Source organism: Fusarium mangiferae, assembly GCF_900044065.1.
Source record: "Fusarium mangiferae strain MRC7560 genome assembly, contig: FMAN_scaffold006, whole genome shotgun sequence".
Lineage (NCBI taxonomy): Eukaryota > Fungi > Ascomycota > Sordariomycetes > Hypocreales > Nectriaceae > Fusarium > Fusarium mangiferae.
Window position 1 is genome coordinate 2,485,904 of NW_024573926.1, and position 17,303 is coordinate 2,503,206.

General features: G+C 46.7%; 8 protein-coding genes across 8 annotated transcripts; 4 read left to right on the forward strand and 4 right to left on the reverse strand.

The window, feature by feature from the left end:
• Positions 1–376: 376 nt before the first annotated feature.
• Positions 377–2,372, forward strand: FMAN_03590 (uncharacterized protein; the record flags this gene model as incomplete). The annotated part of the gene is made up of 3 exons (XM_041832430.1): positions 377–494; positions 551–856; positions 1,834–2,372. 3 exons carry the CDS (start codon positions 377–379, stop codon positions 2,370–2,372), a joined length of 963 nt encoding a protein of 320 aa, XP_041682894.1.
• Positions 2,373–3,273: 901 nt separating this feature from the next.
• Positions 3,274–4,602, forward strand: FMAN_03591 (putative L-alanine-DL-glutamate epimerase and related enzymes of enolase superfamily; the record flags this gene model as incomplete). Its single annotated transcript, XM_041832432.1, has 4 exons — positions 3,274–3,449; positions 3,499–3,608; positions 3,694–3,805; positions 3,855–4,602. 4 exons carry the CDS (start codon positions 3,274–3,276, stop codon positions 4,600–4,602), a joined length of 1,146 nt encoding a protein of 381 aa, XP_041682895.1.
• Positions 4,603–4,948: 346 nt separating this feature from the next.
• FMAN_03592 (putative dehydrogenases with different specificities (related to short-chain alcohol dehydrogenases)) lies at positions 4,949–5,760 on the reverse strand (the record flags this gene model as incomplete). Its single annotated transcript, XM_041832433.1, has 2 exons — positions 4,949–5,259; positions 5,310–5,760. 2 exons carry the CDS (start codon positions 5,758–5,760, stop codon positions 4,949–4,951), a joined length of 762 nt encoding a protein of 253 aa, XP_041682896.1.
• A 381-nt stretch (positions 5,761–6,141) lies between these two features.
• Positions 6,142–8,575, reverse strand: FMAN_03593 (uncharacterized protein; the record flags this gene model as incomplete). Its single annotated transcript, XM_041832434.1, has 5 exons — positions 6,142–6,657; positions 6,710–7,118; positions 7,171–7,605; positions 7,664–8,386; positions 8,436–8,575. The coding sequence occupies 5 exons, from the start codon at positions 8,573–8,575 to the stop codon at positions 6,142–6,144; spliced, it is 2,223 nt and encodes a 740-aa protein (XP_041682897.1).
• A 580-nt stretch (positions 8,576–9,155) lies between these two features.
• Positions 9,156–10,894, reverse strand: FMAN_03594 (putative monosaccharide transporter; the record flags this gene model as incomplete). Its single annotated transcript, XM_041832435.1, has 3 exons — positions 9,156–10,105; positions 10,156–10,289; positions 10,350–10,894. 3 exons carry the CDS (start codon positions 10,892–10,894, stop codon positions 9,156–9,158), a joined length of 1,629 nt encoding a protein of 542 aa, XP_041682898.1.
• Positions 10,895–11,711: 817 nt separating this feature from the next.
• Positions 11,712–12,791, forward strand: FMAN_03595 (putative dihydrodipicolinate synthase; the record flags this gene model as incomplete). The annotated part of the gene is made up of 3 exons (XM_041832436.1): positions 11,712–12,160; positions 12,213–12,305; positions 12,359–12,791. 3 exons carry the CDS (start codon positions 11,712–11,714, stop codon positions 12,789–12,791), a joined length of 975 nt encoding a protein of 324 aa, XP_041682899.1.
• A 687-nt stretch (positions 12,792–13,478) lies between these two features.
• Positions 13,479–15,094, forward strand: FMAN_03596 (uncharacterized protein; the record flags this gene model as incomplete). The annotated part of the gene is made up of 2 exons (XM_041832437.1): positions 13,479–14,192; positions 14,246–15,094. The coding sequence occupies 2 exons, from the start codon at positions 13,479–13,481 to the stop codon at positions 15,092–15,094; spliced, it is 1,563 nt and encodes a 520-aa protein (XP_041682900.1).
• Positions 15,095–15,638: 544 nt separating this feature from the next.
• FMAN_03597 (uncharacterized protein) lies at positions 15,639–17,231 on the reverse strand (the record flags this gene model as incomplete). The annotated part of the gene is made up of 4 exons (XM_041832438.1): positions 15,639–16,346; positions 16,403–16,524; positions 16,588–16,711; positions 16,764–17,231. The coding sequence occupies 4 exons, from the start codon at positions 17,229–17,231 to the stop codon at positions 15,639–15,641; spliced, it is 1,422 nt and encodes a 473-aa protein (XP_041682901.1).
• Positions 17,232–17,303: the final 72 nt, after the last annotated feature.

The following is a 17,303-nucleotide window of genomic DNA, read 5'->3' on the forward strand; positions in this document are numbered from 1 at the left end:
GATGTGTAAGAGTCGCTGCCTTGAGGGATTTTCTGTTACATTTTGCGTCTCGGAATCGGGCTTATCGCTACCTATCCACGACAATCGCTTGATCGGCGACAAGTTCAATGAGGGAAAGCTTTTCGGTCTTTTTCTTCGCGTTGTTCGCGACTTTGTCAAAGTCAACCATGTTGGAAATAATACTGGACGTACCACGGACGATGCTGTAGTAATTGGTCAGACATCTTGGTATAATGCCTAAGTTGTGAGCTAGAAGTGTTATTTGCCGCTGAGACCTGTGGCTGAGAGCTTAATCCAGCCGAGAGAACCTAGTGACAAGAAGTCTTTTACCAAGACTAAAAATGGTATTGTAGCCAATGTGGTTGCTAGAGAGGAGATGAGTGTGATTGACTTCAGTAATCATGTTCAGGCCGTTGTGGTTGGTCGCCGGTCTGCCTACAAATTCTGGGCTCCGACTTTTGACAACAATCCACATGCTTGGGAGAACTCAATTGGTGAGTGGCCTACCCTTTAGACGTTGAGACTTGTATATATTAATAAAAAGCTTCAGTCTTGGTCAGCGGGTTTTCCCTCGTGCGAAGTGTTTCAATCAAGGGCAACACGATCAACATCAATGGTGACTGGGACGAAGAGACAACTATTGAGATCTGGGCTCCAAACAAGATCAGAAAAGTCGCATTCAACAGGGAAAATCTTCATGTCACCAAGTCCAAGTACGGAAGCTTTATTGGTACTCTGCGAGCTCCTGAAATCACTGTCGAGAGCCTCACTTCCAGCCCCCCTTCTCTCAGTGACTGGAAAGTGAGTGAAGGTCTCCCTGAAGTCGCCACAGGCTACGATGATTCTAGATGGACTGGTAAGCAACCCCAAGCATGACTATAGGGATAAATGCGACCTATAAGGTTAACCTTTAGGCTATAAATATAGGTAATAAATAAGAATATAGTATTATTTACCTTAATATAAGCTTTAACCTAAAAGCTTTTATAATAACTATTATATCTTACTATAAGCCTTAAGGTATTATAAAGTAAAGAGATTAAAAGATATATAAAAAGATATAATTTTAAGTTTATATTTTTATATATATATTACTATAATATAACTTAATAAATAAAATAGTAATTATAAATAAAATTACTATTAATAAAGACTATATAAGCCTAAAGGCTTAATAATATATTATTAATTTCTTTATTAAGTTTATTATTTTTAATTATTAAGTTATTTAAAATGTATTTTAATAAATAAGTTTTAAAATATTTTTAAAAATTATTATTACTTAAAATAAATAATATCTTAATTATATTATAATTTTTAATAAAGATTATATTAAAATTATACTTTTTAACTATAAAGTATTTACTATAGCTATTAAATACCTATATATTAATAACCTTAAGAACTTTATTTATAATAAGGCTAAAAAGCTAAAAAGGTTAATTAAAAAGGAGGATAATAATATAATTATAATATTATAAAGAAATATAACTTAATTACTATAAACTATAATATTATAAAAGGCTATAAAAGTAATAATATAAATAATTAAAAAGTTTATAATTAAAGTTATTAAATAACTTTAAGAAAGATTATATATATAATAAAAAGGTTAAAACTATTAAAGGTTTTATTAATTAAATTATTTAAGCTAAAAAAGTTAAAGTATTAATACTTTTACTAAAATAAGTTATATTTAGGAAATTAAAAGCTTTAATAGCTAAAAGAATATAAGCTAATTAAGTTTAGAAGATTAATATATAATAATTTATTTTTAAATATAATAACCCTAAATATAAAACTGTTAAATAAGACCTAATATAGATCTTACAGATGCCGATCATGAGACTACTCCTCACTTTGTTCCCCCTGATACTTATTCTGTTCGATTCCCCGATGAGTATTGGTACCAGGCTGGTAACATTCTCTGGCGTGGTCGTTTCAACGCGACTAAAGGTGAAGAGCCTACGGGCGCCTTCCTCCGTGTCATTGGCGGCCTTGCCAGTGGCTTTTCTGTCTATGCAAATGGCAAGTTCCTCGGCGCCTGGCTCGGCAGCATGATCAATAAGATAGGCGAACTGGCGGTGAGTTTTCAAGGTGTCAAGCTCAACACCGAAAAGGCCAACGTCTTGTTCGTTATCCAAGATACAATGGGCAAGGAACGACGGGAGGCAGCACTTGACCCCAGAGGTATCCTGAATGCCACTCTCACCTCGGCCGATGGTTCTGCCGCCAACTTCACTTCGTGGAAGGTCACTGGCAATGCCGATGCAAAAAATCTCATCGACCCTGTGCGTGGCACTTACGAAATAGGCGGTCTCCATGCCGAGCGCCTTGGCTGGCATGTTCCTGGCTATGATGATGATGAGTAGGATGCTGGATCGCCTTCGATTGGATTTGAAAGCGCTACAGCACCCTTCTACCGCACTCTCGTACCCTTGCGCATCCCCATAGGCTACGATGCTAGCTTGTCCTTCACTCTGCAAACTGAGAGAAAGGCCAAACTTCGGGCTCAGCCATACGTCAATGCTTATCAGTATGCAAAGACCTCACCTTATATTCCCAATAAGATAACCTTGGTCAGTTACAATTAGCATGAGGATTTGAATGTACCAGACTAACCAATCCGCAGTGGTCCCAGGTATCCTCAACTATGACGGAACACACTCGGCCTCAACATTTGGGCCATGGATGAGGCTGGAGGATCTATCGATGCTGGTTGGGAAGTAAGCTGCATCTACCGCTCGGGATACAACCCTTTGCTTGATACTAAATATCTTCAACCAGGCTGGAAGAATCGTTCGAAGTATCGGTATTAGAAGCGCGCGCTGGATCATTCCAGTTACACATCGTCAAAATATAATCTAAAATTCATAACATGTTCTTCTTTTGATGATCCTCAGTAAATCATTTAACTTTTGGACACTACTACCAATGCTTAACTTTGAACCTATCAACTTGAACTCTTAACATAGAAGTAAACATGAATTTTTTCACCAACGATTTACTTGCACTGTGGACCCATACCACAGGCCAGGAAACACATCTACCCTATTTGCTCCACCAAGGGCCAATCGGATAGCTGCTTACGCCGTCGGAAAAGCTGGATCTGGAAAGAACCGTCGTACCGCCACCAACGTTCCCGCCCAGCTCATATCATGTATTTAGTTGAGTACTCCGGTGTTTGCCCAAGTTCCCAAATCACTGCAGCCCTCGACAAAATTTCCATCATTTGATCCGCCATTAGTCTTTGCGCTGGGCAACCAATTCATTATGGGGAAAATTGCATCGATCGAGTATTTTCGCGTCCCACCTCGGTGGCTGTTCGTCAAAATCACAGACGATACTGGTGCCTTTGGATGGGGTGAGGCTTCTCTCGAAGGTCACACCAACGCGGTTGAAGGTTGCCTTGATGCCTGGTCTGAGAGATACACTGGTCTCGACGCTGAGTAAGTTGCGTCTCTTTTCCGACACACCCTTATAATTAACGTGGAAAAGCGATATTGAAAACATCTGGCAACTGTCCTGGCGCGGAGGATTTTACCGCGGAGGCCCGGTGTTTATGAGCGCCTTGTCTGGCATTGACATTGCACTCTGGGACTTGAAAGGTATGCCAAGGCTCTGAACCGACTTCCGGTCGAAAGCATGTCCTGCCTGTTGATGAATGAGGTTTTTTTGCTGACCAGAAGGAAGCAAGAAAGTTGAATGTACCGATATACCAGTTACTGGGCGGCAAGGTCAGGAACAAGATTCGCGTGTACGCCTGGATTGGTGGTGACAGACCAAATGATGTAGAGGCTCAAGCGTAAGTAAAAATGACTGCGGTGAGCATGCAATATACTCACGTCCTCTAGTCAAGCCCGTAAGGACCAAGGATTTCTCGCCGTCAAAATGAATGGCACGGCAGACACGGCGTGGCTGGACTCGCCTTCAGTATTGAAAGAGGTCGTTGCTAGGGTCCAGGCAGTCAAGGAACTCGGATTGGATGCTGCGGTTGATTTCCATGGCCGTGTCCATAAACCGATGGCTAAACGTCTTGCCAAAGCTCTAGAACCATACGAGCCGCTGTTCATCGAAGAACCCCTGCTCTCAGAGAATATCACTGGTATAAAGCAGCTGTCTGAACTAACAGCTATCCCAATTGCTCTGGGGGAGCGACTCTACAGTCGATGGGACGTCAGACCCTTCCTCGAGAATGGTTCAGTAGATGTTTTACAGCCAGATATATGCCACGTTGGAGGAATCTCAGAGATGGGCCGTATTGGAGCCGCAGCAGAGACATACGACGTTGGCCTTGCCCCTCATTGTCCCTTGGGGCCAATCGCTCTGGCAGCAAACATACAGGTAGATACTGCGCTCCCCAACTTTGCTATCCAGGAAATGGGAATCGGTATGCACTATAATAATGGGGGGCAGGATATTACTACTTATATCGCAAATCCCAATGTTTGGGATGTACAAGATGGTCATATCGACATCTTGACTGGTCCAGGACTAGGCATCGAGATCAATGAGGAGGAAGTCAGGCGACTATCCAAAGATGCAAAGAGTTGGCCTGTGCCTGAGTTTAGAGGACCTTGTGGGGAGCTTCGTGAGTGGTGAGATATTAGGTAACTTCTGCTTGTCAGGTATATCATAAATAGATAGACATACTCCCTTGGATTATTATGTTTCCAAGACAGAACTATGAGAGGCTCGTATCTTTTATTACAGAGACTATTCCAAATGTAGATAACCAAGTGCCTGGCAACGTGTTTAATCCTCAGATGTAATACTTCCTTGGTTGATAGTAAACGGGCCTTACTTACAAATGTGAAGGTGGCCGAGTGAGAATTTACAGAGCACAGTTTATATACAGGATATCACACCTAACGAGATGACATTGAGTACAATAGACCCAAGAGATGTGTTAATAGTCATGTTCTACGTCAAGTTTAAGACACGAGTTCTATATCCAAGCCCCATCGACAGAGTAACAGCTTCCGCTCACAAAACTACTCTCTGGACCAAGGAGAAACCCAACCACGTTTGCGACCTCTTCAGCAGTACCGTAACGCTGAAACGCGATAGGCTCTTCAAAAGGCGCATCAGCCGGGCGCTCTGTTCTATCCCAATACCCTTGCATCAGGGGAGTGTAGATCGGACCTGGTGCTACTGCGTTGACGCGGACCCCTCGATGGCCGTTTTCCTTGGCTGCAACCCGAGTCAGACCCAGGACTCCATGCTTACTTGCCGCATAGGCCGCATGATTTGCTATCCCTTTCAACACTTAGATTGAACGCAGAACGAATCCAGTCAGCGAGGCTTACCGGTTGTAGCGTGGATAGATGCCATATTAACGATTGATCCACCACCCTCAACATGCTTAAGCTCTGAACGAAGACAATACATCATTCCAGTCAAGTTTATGTTGAGGATCTGGAACCACTCATCGTCCTCTAGCTCTATGAGTGACTCTTTGCCATGGCCGTTGCCGATGATGCCTGCAATATTGGCTGCTCCATCTAGACGACCAAATTGGCTCTTGATGTTGGCAATCCATGATTCCACTTGCTCTCGGTCGACCACATCGACTCTAGCGACGGAAAATTGAACCTTTGGAGCTTTAGAATTGAAATATTCCTCAGCCTGATCGAGAGCAGATGTGTTTACGTCAGCGATGCAAACTGTGGCCCCGCGATCGGAGAGGAGCTTGGCTGTTGCAAGACCGATGCCGCTTGCACCACCAGTCACTGCATAGACCTTTCCACTAAGAGACATGTTGAATTTATGAGAGGCGATTCGAGAATGAGCTGATTTCAGACGTGAATCTACCGACTCACGTCTTTGTATCAAAAGCGTTCAGCTTACTTTACTATGAATCCGATTATTAATCGGGGTGACGTAGCTAGCCCCGAAGTCGGAAAATGCATATCCGACGGATGTGGATGATTGCAAGCTTCGGTTACTCAAACTACCCGTCGACCCTGTTCAACTTGGTGGCGACTGGAATATGACGGATAACGTGGTAGGATCCGGTAATATTCATTCCTAGTTGCTATAGCTACAGTTTGTGACCACCCTAGCTTGACCCAGTGGCCTAGAGAGCAACCATATCTGACTCGAGAGAAGTATACTTGACAAACTAAGTAATATCACCCATCATGAACTGATATTCACCATTGAAGCCGGATACAACCTGTTCCTCACCATGTTAACGATCAACATCATTTCGCAACTCGAACACAAGCTTACCATAGCATCGAACTGGCCCCAGCCTGTGACATCTTCCAGAGAGTCGGATGGGCTGACATGCCACTCGTCCAAAGAACTCATTCCTGAAAGACCAGGCACATCCATATTTAACCCAGCCTCTGGCATTGTCTCAGCGTCAGGAGCGCGAGATATATTAACATGATTTCTCGCATCTGCCGACGATTGGAGTTGATTGAGACCCTGGGCGAGTCCTCTCTGCGCTAAGACCTCCACACGAAGCTCTTCCAAGACAAGGCAATATCGAAAAGTCAAAGTTCCTTCTCCGGCAACATCTGCAATCTGTTGCTGGCAACGCTCAGCGGCTTCAAAATATGCTTGATACACGACTTGCTGTTCTCTGCTGCGCTGGATTGTGTAGACGTAGAGAATGACACAAGCTGAAAAGGCAAAGTAAGGGGTGAACTAGAAAAGTGTTAGCCCGAGTTTGGACTGGTGCATGAACTACAGAGGTTACCCAGAAAGCACGAAACAACTGTTTCGATTGAACGAGCATGTCCACTATGCCCACGATATTCATCGCGGCGTTGAGACAATCAGTCGCGCTTTCGTCGAGCTGTGCTTTTCGCTCGTCCTCAACTTGCCGTCTACTACTGGTAAGTCTTGCAAAATTGCTGAGTAGTAATGGACGATTCGTCAAGACAACTGTGTGCCAGTAGGCAAGATTGAGCACGTTGCGCTGTCGCTGATAGATCAAGATCAATTGGGCAGCGATTGCGGGATCTTGGTCAAGGAAGCTCGACATTTGCGATCTCCAATCCTTGAGCTCTTGCATATATTTGGCTCTATGGGTGAGTCGTTGGGTTACTGTCATTGGTTCAATCGAGTAAACATCAACCAACACTCCGCCAATTATACGCGATAGCCTGTAGGTCAAGGGTCAGTGTCCAGCAGAAACACTGTGTTCATGGTATATACTTAGCATAAGCAGTCGGTGCGGATGAGAAAGTTAGTAACGGTTTCGAAGGAGGGGATATTGGTTCGTTCACATAGTCAATGCCGTCGTCATCAACACATGATGGGAGTTTCTGATCAATATCCCTGTCGTGAAAGGTTCGAGGTCTCCCGAGAGCTGCACTGAGGTAGTTGTCGAGACTATACGCACTCCAAAAGGTTCTCCGGCGGCACTCGATCTCAACTCGCGACATGGAGTCGGATCTAGCGTTTGGGCTGCGATGGAGACCGAGAGCGAGAGCTAGGCGAGCGACAGTACCGAAGAGGCTCCAGCAATGGTTAATTCGTGACTGTGAGAGGAGCCAGAGGCATTGGCAGAGACGCGCTTGAACGCTCGCGAGCCGTACGGCACCCAGCTCCATGGAGAGTTGGTGTTCAGCGGCTTGGAAGTATCGCACACTGAATCATCAGTCAGAAGGATGCCTTGTGGTGCTAAGAATTTGATCACTCGACGTACCTGGTATCGACACCTGACTGGGATAACTTGGTTACCATGTGCTCCTGAGCCATTGCAAAAACCATGAAGAGGACAGATTTCTCGGCAGGCGCGGTATCCTTATCGTACATTGCGCCTTTCGTCTCATAGAACTCGTCGAGTCGTCGCTCAATAGTCGGTCGATGTAAGAATCGGTCCACAGGGACTGCAAAGTCGAAATACCTTTGTACCAGTTTATCCGTGATTGGTCGATCAAGCAGGAAGAACAATGCTGGGTCAAGTGAACGCTGTGCAATGCCGGCCGAGCTGTGATAGGCTTCAGTACCAGGTAATGCGGCGTCTCCAAAGTTGAAAACGGAGAGGCCGTGGGGGAACGAGACTGTCTCACCAAAGCGCTTTTGGATCCTGGAGAGAAATGAGATGCCAGACGAAGAACCCACATAATAGCCTTGAAGATCTGTCTGGATTGGTTCAGGTGACGTGCTAGAAGCAGACTCGGTAGTAATCAGCGAGTCATCCCCCGGCACTGGCTGTTGCAGGTCTTGCAAAGCCGTTTGGCTACTCAGATTGTCTGACGGCGCTTTCCTTGTTGCCGAGCTTGGTCCTATTTGCGGTGGGTGACTGGGCCGAGAGACTCGGACATTGGGCTTCCTCCCCCTGTTGTGCGTGGCGTTGAAGGAGCAGCTTGCCCTCACTTCCGCGCAGACATTACACGGCCGTTGGCCGTTACATCGCACTTTTCTCCTGGATCAGTCAGCCGGTGACCAACCAAAGGCGGACGTGTCTGCTTTACTTCTTGCATCTATCGCACGCGCGCGTCACCCGGACCCGACCGTTTGGCCGGGCCGAGTTGGAGAGTGTATGCAGAACGAAGACGCCCTGTTCCGTGTGTGGAGAAGACGCGGTCTGTTCCGCGACGGTTATTTCCTCCATATCAGCTGGAACAATGACTTGGCCGGCGATAAAAGAAAAATTATCAGAGCAATGTAAGTGAATGTACGACAGACGATCCGAGGAAAAAGTAGCCGACAAGCTGCTAGTTTTCCGTCGGATAATTAACATCCGTCTCAAGTGCGGGGAAGCCTCGAGCTAGTTCAGCTGCTTAGCTTGCTACTGACACGTCCGCCTTCGATGACATTCAACGTGATAGAACTTAGTTCATTAGGAACGAATTAATATCTTGCGCATTCGAGCACGATCTCATATAGCAGAGTCACATCTGAGGAGGTAACAAACCTCGATTTTCGACAATAAGGAAACTTGGAAGTAGCTCTGAGCTTTGTCGAAAGACGGGAGAGGTAGACTAATCCTGGCATTTAAGCAGTTGGTTCAGGCAGGGGAAGGGAATAATTACTGTGTAAGAAAAGATTGACCATAATTTGCTAAATTATTTTGTCGGAATAGCTGGATTCTAATCCAGTAAGCCACTAACCAAAAATGCTTCTACCAGTGCCTGTCTACCAAGTTCCCATGACTGCGACACGAATCGATGGGGTACAACATTAGTCTGGCCTTAAGCCTGGTCGCCTTCATCGTGAATTACGCCACCCTTCTCCTCAGTATGTCCCATCTCTTGAGTAAATGTAGTAGTAGGAACCCAATTGGCGCTCTTGCGTGGGCTCGTTTCCATAAGCATGCGGTCGACCTGTTCGAGGGAGAGCCCTTTCATCTCAGGAACAAGAAGGTAGGCAAAAAGAGCCCCAAGAAAACAGAGTGCTCCCCAGAAAAAGAAAACCTTTGGCCCAAGGTTGACAGCGCCTTTCTCATCTCCGGTCATGTAAGGAGAAATGACTGCAAGTACACAGTTCCAGAACCAGCACGAGGCTGTCGAAATGGCGATGCCACGGGAGCGGATCGGAAGAGAAAAAGTTTCTCCAACGACGACCCATGCACCAGGTCCCCAGGTGGTAGCAAAGAAGAAGATCTGGAAGCAGATGACAGCGATCATGCCCTTGGCAGCTCTTTCATCGTTAGGCATGGCAGTTCCGACAGCACCAATGATGTACTGCATACAGAACATGGCAAGTCCACCATAAATAAGGAGTGGCCGCCGTCCGAATCGTTCAATGGTCCAGAAAGAAAGAGGAGTGGAAAAGACGTTGACCAGAGTGGTGATAAGCGATATGAGAAACGGGTTAGAAATGGTTCCCAGCTGCTGGAAGAAGGTCGTGCCATAATAAAATATGAAGTTCATGCCCGACAGTTGCTGCATTCCCTGGATCCCAGCTCCTGCAATTGTTCTTCGTATGTTAGAGCTGGGGCTGGTAATGGGGCCCTTGAAGCAGACCAGCCACGAGTTGATATAGCCAGTGTCAGGGGTGACAGTCCGTTCGTACTCATAGTTCGCGATAATTTCCTGGAGTTCATCCTGGACGTATGCGACAGGCTGTCCTCGAATGTAGCAGAGAGATTCGGTGGCCTTCTGGATATCACCCTTTTTGACAAAATATCGTGGTGATTCGGCTAGAATTTGCTAATTAGTATTGTCCACAAGGAATTGCAGAGAGCTTTACGGAGAATAAAGAGAGCTACAGCTAGAAAGATGGCCCAGACGAATTGGACACCTATCGGAATGCGGTATGATGCGGTGGTACTCATATTCTGTGTTCCATAGACAACGCAATTTGCCAAGAGAAGCCCAATAGAGCTTCAGCAGCTGTATCAGTTTTTGTCCAGTATTTCTTTAGTGATAGATGTTATAACTTACATGCAGAATTGATATGCAGAGACGACAGCACCACGGATCTTCTTGGGTGATACTTCAGACACGTATAAAATAATGACAGCTGACTCAAAGCCAACACCCAGACCGGCGACGAGCCGACCAAGAACCATGATGGCCAATTGACCGCTGGTCGCAATCTGGAGGATGACGCCTGCCGAGAAGATGCCACAGCCCATAATAATGGTGATGCGACGGCCCAGTATATCGGCGAGATCGCCTGCGATGATGGCGCCGAGGAAGGTCCCAAGTGAGAGGATTGAGGTCATGAGCGACTTATCGGAGGATGGGATGGAGAAAGGGCGCGAGTTATCGACAGGAGCTCCGGCAGTAAAGTCATACTCGATTCCAGTGAACTGCTGGATGAAGTAGGGCATGCCAAGTACGCCGCCCATCCAGCCAATATCATAGCCAAAGAAGACACCGCCAAAGGCAGCCGAGACGCAGCATAGATAAGCCTTCCAGGTGATAGGGGCCTCGACCTTTGACACGTCGGCTGTGCCCCGAATTGACTCGTTGCGGGGAGCCATTGAAGATGCCAATAAAGTGATGAAGCACTGTTGAATAGTTGGTCCGTGTATAGAAATATCTTGGTTGTCTCAGGGCGAGTCGGGGGCTTGTCGAGGGCTTTTATGAGTATGGAGCGGACAGCCACGGAGCAAAAATGACTGGCAGTTGACAAGGCCTCATCTGATCGTGTTTCCCCATGGGGAACAAGACAACGCTGGGGTAGCAAACTACTAAGGGATGATCATGTGGGGGTGTAGATGATTCGACGTGCTGAAGCTTGAAGCCACCAAGGTGATGAACCAGTGTCGAATGAGACCAATAGCAACTTGGCGCAGGAAATGGTTGATTGATGCCACTATGAGCCTCCATCTTGGGCATGGCGTTTCGGATAAGTTCGGCGGAACCAATGAACCAATGACTTCATATCTATCGGAAAATACTCATCCGTCGGAAGACTCATCCGTCGGCAACATCAACGCCTCCACTTCACGTATCACAATGAGTGTGGCCTGACGCATTGTACTGACGGTTTCCATTGCACTGAGCAGGACATTCGTTTGTCAGCAGCATTGCACAAAGGTGGTAGGTGGTTCAGTAATACCTTACCGGGTATCAATCATTCCGTTTCCAACTATCACAAAATGCTCCACCTAAATCGCACCACATGGTCCAGCAAAGTCTAGCTTATATATCCGTTCTATACAGCGTGGCAAACAAAATAAAGTCAGAAATGGTTATCCCAGCTTCGCATATTCTATACTCTTAAGAGCTGAGCCTTGCAACTGGTCATCCTCTATATGCTCATATAACCTATACACTGAATACGACTAGAAAAATATGACGTCTCGCGTTCCTCCCGACGGTGTCTTCGTGCCGGTACCAACATTCTTCAAGGACAAGCCCCAAGCTCCCGACTTACAACCTGCCATCGACGTGTCCACACAGGCCAGCCATAGCGTATACCTCGCCAATTCAGGCATCACGGGACTGGTACTCATGGGCTCTACTGGCGAGGCCATTCACATGTCGAGTGCTGAACGTATCAACCTGATCTCTGGTGTACGTAAGGCTCTGGACGTGGCAGGGTATAACGACTACCCGATTATGGCGGGGGTACTCGTCAACAGCGTTGACGAGGCGCTTCAGTGGCTTTCCGATGCTCAGCAGGCGGGAGCACAATGGGGACTTGTTCTTGCGCCGGGATATTTTGGCGGTGCCGTGACACAGGATAACCTAGTGGAGTGGTACACCTTGGTCGCTGACAATAGTCCTCTGCCAATACTTCTGTGAGAGCGTACCATGATCTAAAACAGCTGTCGAGCTAATCAATATCATCAGTTACAATTATCCTGGTGTAACGAATAACTTGATAATTTCCATTGATAGCTATGTCAAATTGGCACAGCATCCTAATATCGTTGGCTGCAAGATGTTTGTTCCCCAGATTTGTCAATCCTTGATCGTTAGTTTCTCACATGCAATAGGTCCCACGGAAACGTCTCTCACCATGTTCAACTATCTCTTCACCCTGAAGTCGACCATTCCAGGTTTCGTGTCTTCTCCGGCTTCGGCCAACAACTCGGGCCGATAGTTATCTTCAATGCCGCAGGTGTAATCGATGGTCTCGCAGCTATTTTCCCCAAGACCGTGACTCGCTTGTTTTCCCTGTCGGTCAAACGACCGCTGGATGAATCAGCCCTTTTAGAAGTGCAGAGGCTGCAATGGAAAATCTCTATGGCTGAGGAATTTATTGTCAAGCATGGTGTTTTAGGTATTCGCGAGGGCATATTCAGGGCCCCAGGCTTTGGACATTTATCTGGAGGACGGCTACCATTGAGAGGGGTATTACCAGAAGGGATATACAAAGACTGGGCTGGGGTTATTGGACAGATAGAAACTGAGGAAAAGAAGCTTTAGTTTTAAATAGAAAATATTAAAATGATAAATTGAATAGCAGTTTAGCATCATAGTGTATATAGTTAAGGTTATCGCTAGCTTTGTACAATCTCTGCTGTTGGCTGGGCGGTAAAACATCAACATCGAAGGTAGTATAAAGAACGGTGGGGCGTTCTTTAATTGGTTGTTAAGGATTTGAAGGAAGCGGGACTGCTAAAGTTCCTGGCCCTAACTTATCGACGTGACTACCTGCACCGTGGTCTTGACGAATGGCTCATTCGAAAAAGGAAGTGAAGTCAGGACAGTGCTTCTATCGATTTTGCATCAAGATGCCATCTTTGGCCAGCAAAAGACTCGAATGCCCATTACTCGATGCATTTACATCTTGTCAAATGCTGTCCTAGTGTCCTTCTTAAAACAGCCCTAGCGTGACAAAAGGATCACAATCCCTGCAAGGCAGAATCGACGTTTCCGTTTTGGCAAGTGATTCAATTTGGCTAGCGATTCGAAAAAATCCCTGTCCATTCGAGCTTTATCGTCGTGACAGCGGCAGTTGGTTGTGGCTTATTCTCCTCAGCCCTATTCCTATGACGACCTTGCCAATAAAGGAGCCAAGATCAACAGGTTGCCTCTTCTGAATCCCGTGTATTTATAGCCCACTTACTACGACAACATAGCATCTAGCAATTCTTCTCATTTTATTTCTCAATGGCAAACCAAGACGACCCTGCTCTCCCATACCGCGGCGCCCCTTTCCCCACGAAATGGCGCCGAAACCACCCACGGTCAAAGAATGGATGTCTTACGTGTCGCACTAAACGTAAGAAGTGTGATGAAGTCAAGCCAGTCTGCTCATCGTGCACCCGGACCGGGCAAGAATGTGTTTGGCCCTCTCAGGAGAGCACTTCTCAAAGAGCTATTCCGGAAGACGGCAGTGCCAATGAGCCACTCAGAACCTCCGGCCCTTCCCCAGACTCAGCAGCCTTGCAGTCCAAGTCCCGGTCATCTTCTCCTCGGGCCGCGCCGACCTACGGCAACCTAGCTCATATAAGCGATAACTCACGTCCGCTCTATCAGCAGTACCTGGATGTCACAGCTGAAATGCTGACTCGAGGGCCTTGCTTAGATGGAAACCCCTTTATTCATTATCTTCTCCCATTGGCTGCGAACGATAAGCTGGTTCTTGATTGCATCCTAGCTATTGGAGGAGCCCATCTGACAGTCAATGATACGACGTCTACTATCCAAAGAGCCCGAGCTTTAGAAGTGGAGACTCGTGGACATTATGCGACTGTACTGTCGGGATTACAGAAGCTCTTATCTTATCAGACGGGTCAGATCGTCCTACCGACGGATGAACAGACAGGGCCACTTACCCCAATCCGCATCCTGCTGATTCTATTACTCCTCTGCGTCTATGATGTAAGATTCTCTCACATGAGAACGTCATGGGACTCGTTGCTAACAGCTACAAGCATGTTCAAGGTCATTCTCGTGGCTCCATGTATCATCATCTCAAAGCTTGTCGACAGTATATCAATCTCCTCACATCCAGTCCCACGCCATCTAATGAATTGAAACACCTGAAAGGATTTATGCTGGAGCTCTATGCTTACCATGCAATCAAAATCACCATCACGCCTCGCAGCTTTCTATCTGACGAGGTCGTGGAAATCGACCCATCAGTCTATTCATTAGACATACTGAGAGCATACAAATCCAGAGGATTTCTACTCGGCTTTGGGCAGGGTCTATGGGAGATGGTTCCAGAAATCTCTCAGCTTGTCGAAGCCCGCCGGGAAGAAGAGAAGAGAGGCATCATAGCCCCTACCGCATTTCAAGAACAGTATGCTTCACTTTTAACAAGGCTCGAAGGCTACAACGCATTCAAAGAAGACACAAATGGCCTATCTTCTCGCGAAGAGCAAGCTACAGCTGTGATGATATATCAACACGGCCTTATCGTATACTTGCAGTCAGCCTTCTACCCCGACATGCTCGCAGACCCGAATCTCGCCGTCGAAATCGACAATCGAATAGAACAGACCATGTCAGCCTTTTATTCATTGTTTGTTAGCGAGTCGCCATACCGTCGAATGCTACTCTGGCCGGGCACTATTATGGCCTCAGTCGCGAGACGTCAAGAGCATATTCATGTGTTCCGCGCTGGGTTCTTCGCTAGAGCTTCGCGGACACCTGGTGCGGTGAAAATGGGTGCAAAATTAGTCGAACTTCTTTGGAGTGATCCTGACCCTCGAGCCTTTGGTCCAAGAGGTGTGTCTTACATCATGACCAAGCATGATATTAGCTTGAGTTTATGCTAAGGGAATGTTTTTTTGAGCAGCTTATATATATGTACGATATGCTGGCAGATCGAATTTTCTATTTTATTAAGAGTTTCGATAAAGTTCTAAGTAATTGTGTCTATCTAGGAGTTCTAGTCTGAGAACTGGCAGATGAGACGTGGGTCTATGAGGGTGATATCAAGTGCCTCATTGACTTGAGGACGATCTACACAAGAAGACGCAATACCTTGCTTACAATTTGCGAGGAATACTTGCTCCTGATCCCGCATTGGGGTCCCCTCAGGTGCAGAAATGTTTGTCAGCTCCGTTCCCAATGCTCTGGTTTATGATGGAAGGGTGTTCTGACCAGCCTCACAGCGATGGTTGGAACTTGATCCTACTAAGCATCCTGATTACCAACTCTGCAAAAGTTGATGAAAAAAGAAATAGCTTAACAGTAAGACACCAAAGAGCTACTAGTTTTAAGTATGAAAGAGTTTTCAGAGCCATAAAGGGCAAGGATCCAATGAATAATCCTAACTTCTACTGTGGCGTAATGCTTGCATCGCGAGCCTTACCCGCATCATAATTTATGTACATTTTCCAAACCTTCCACACCATTTCGGTCTCCCTTATTGAGATAGCCAGCCACTATGCCTTGTGGGTCCCACTTCTTCCTAATGTTCATGAGTCTCTTGCCCTGTTCCCGTCCCCAGAAAGCAGTTGAGCGCTTCTGAAAATCGGCATCTCCAAGATACGATCCTTCCGAGTCCCTGTTGATCTTATCAAAGATATGAGTAAGCCAGGATTGACATTTGGGGTCCTCGGACTGATCTTCCCAAACAACATATGCCGCAAAGTAATGATCGGTCTGCATCGAGAGTGCCATATCTTCAATCGTGCCATCTTCGATACTGCGTCGAGAGCCGGGAGCCATTGCGTACCAAAGGGTAAAAGACTTTTTGGTGGGGAGTGACGTGAAAGAATCCTTCAAGACAGAGACAACGTCTGCATCATTGCGGATATAAGAGTTGTCAACTGCATATCGATGACCCTCAGGGTTGGCAGAATGTTGATCGTCATACTGCTCCGCCATGGAAGTTGGCTCGCAAAACCACGAGATTACGTGACCTGGTGGTGCTGAGTCTTGAGCCGGCTGCAGCGCGGACCGTGCTTCTTCATCACTATTTTTGAAAGTGACAAAAGAGATCAAGATATGTTCTCCTTCCCGGCCTGGAAAATGTCGGCCAACTGCAACTATCTCAGTGCCCTCGTCGAAAGTCGGAGCAAGCTATGTCTTCTCTTAATGTAACTGTCACCAAGAAAGACTGGAAGCTCCGAACTAACCTTTAGAACCCAAGAAAAGGCCGCTTCATAATCTTTCTTTTCGTATATGTAGACTGATGATCGCATTTGGCTGAAGGCAGGAATTGTTTGGAGATAGAATCTGGTAACAACAGCCGGGAATCCTATACCATGAGGGAAAAAGCGTGAGCTATATGTTGATTCGTCTCAGAAAGAAAAAGGCTTACCTGGACCTGATCCACGTGCCGCCCAGTATAATTCCGCGTTGGTTGTTTTATCGCAGTGTCGCTTCTCCCCATCGGCCGTCACCACGTCGAGAGCCACCAACCTTTCACAAGCAAAGCCCCAGTTCTTCAACGATAATGTCAGTACGGATGCTATGGTCTTTCTTCAGTCACCTCACCTTACAATTCCACCCCATGCCGCCTTGCAGAAGAAACCCTCCAAGAGCAACCTCTGGGCAGTGGCCACCAGGGAACATGCGACCACGTAAGCCCAGGAGCTTGTTGACCATTCTTCCAGTCATGCTAGGTGATGCTTGCAGCACTCCGGTACTGTCGTCTAGAAGGAACTCGTGGTACTTGCCCAGGTCGATAAGAATGGCACCCTCTCGTACACTCCAGGCTGCCCAACTGTGACCACCAGAGCGCACTGAGACCCGGGCTCCCAAAGTGCGCGCAAGACGGACTGCCTCTACGATGTGATCCTCCCTGGTGGCTTCGACCACGGCAAGAGGCTGACTGGATGGTCGGCGGTGGTTGAAGACGCGGCCTACCCTGGCCCTTTCCCAACTCACATCACCTCGCCAGATGATGGGAAATGAAGGAGGCAGTTGAGATTTCGCCTGCGCAAGAGCATCGATTTGTGTCATGGTCGTTGGTTGGGTAGATTTGAGTTTGGCAGGGATGATAGTCTTGTTAATGTGGATGTGCTCTACTATACG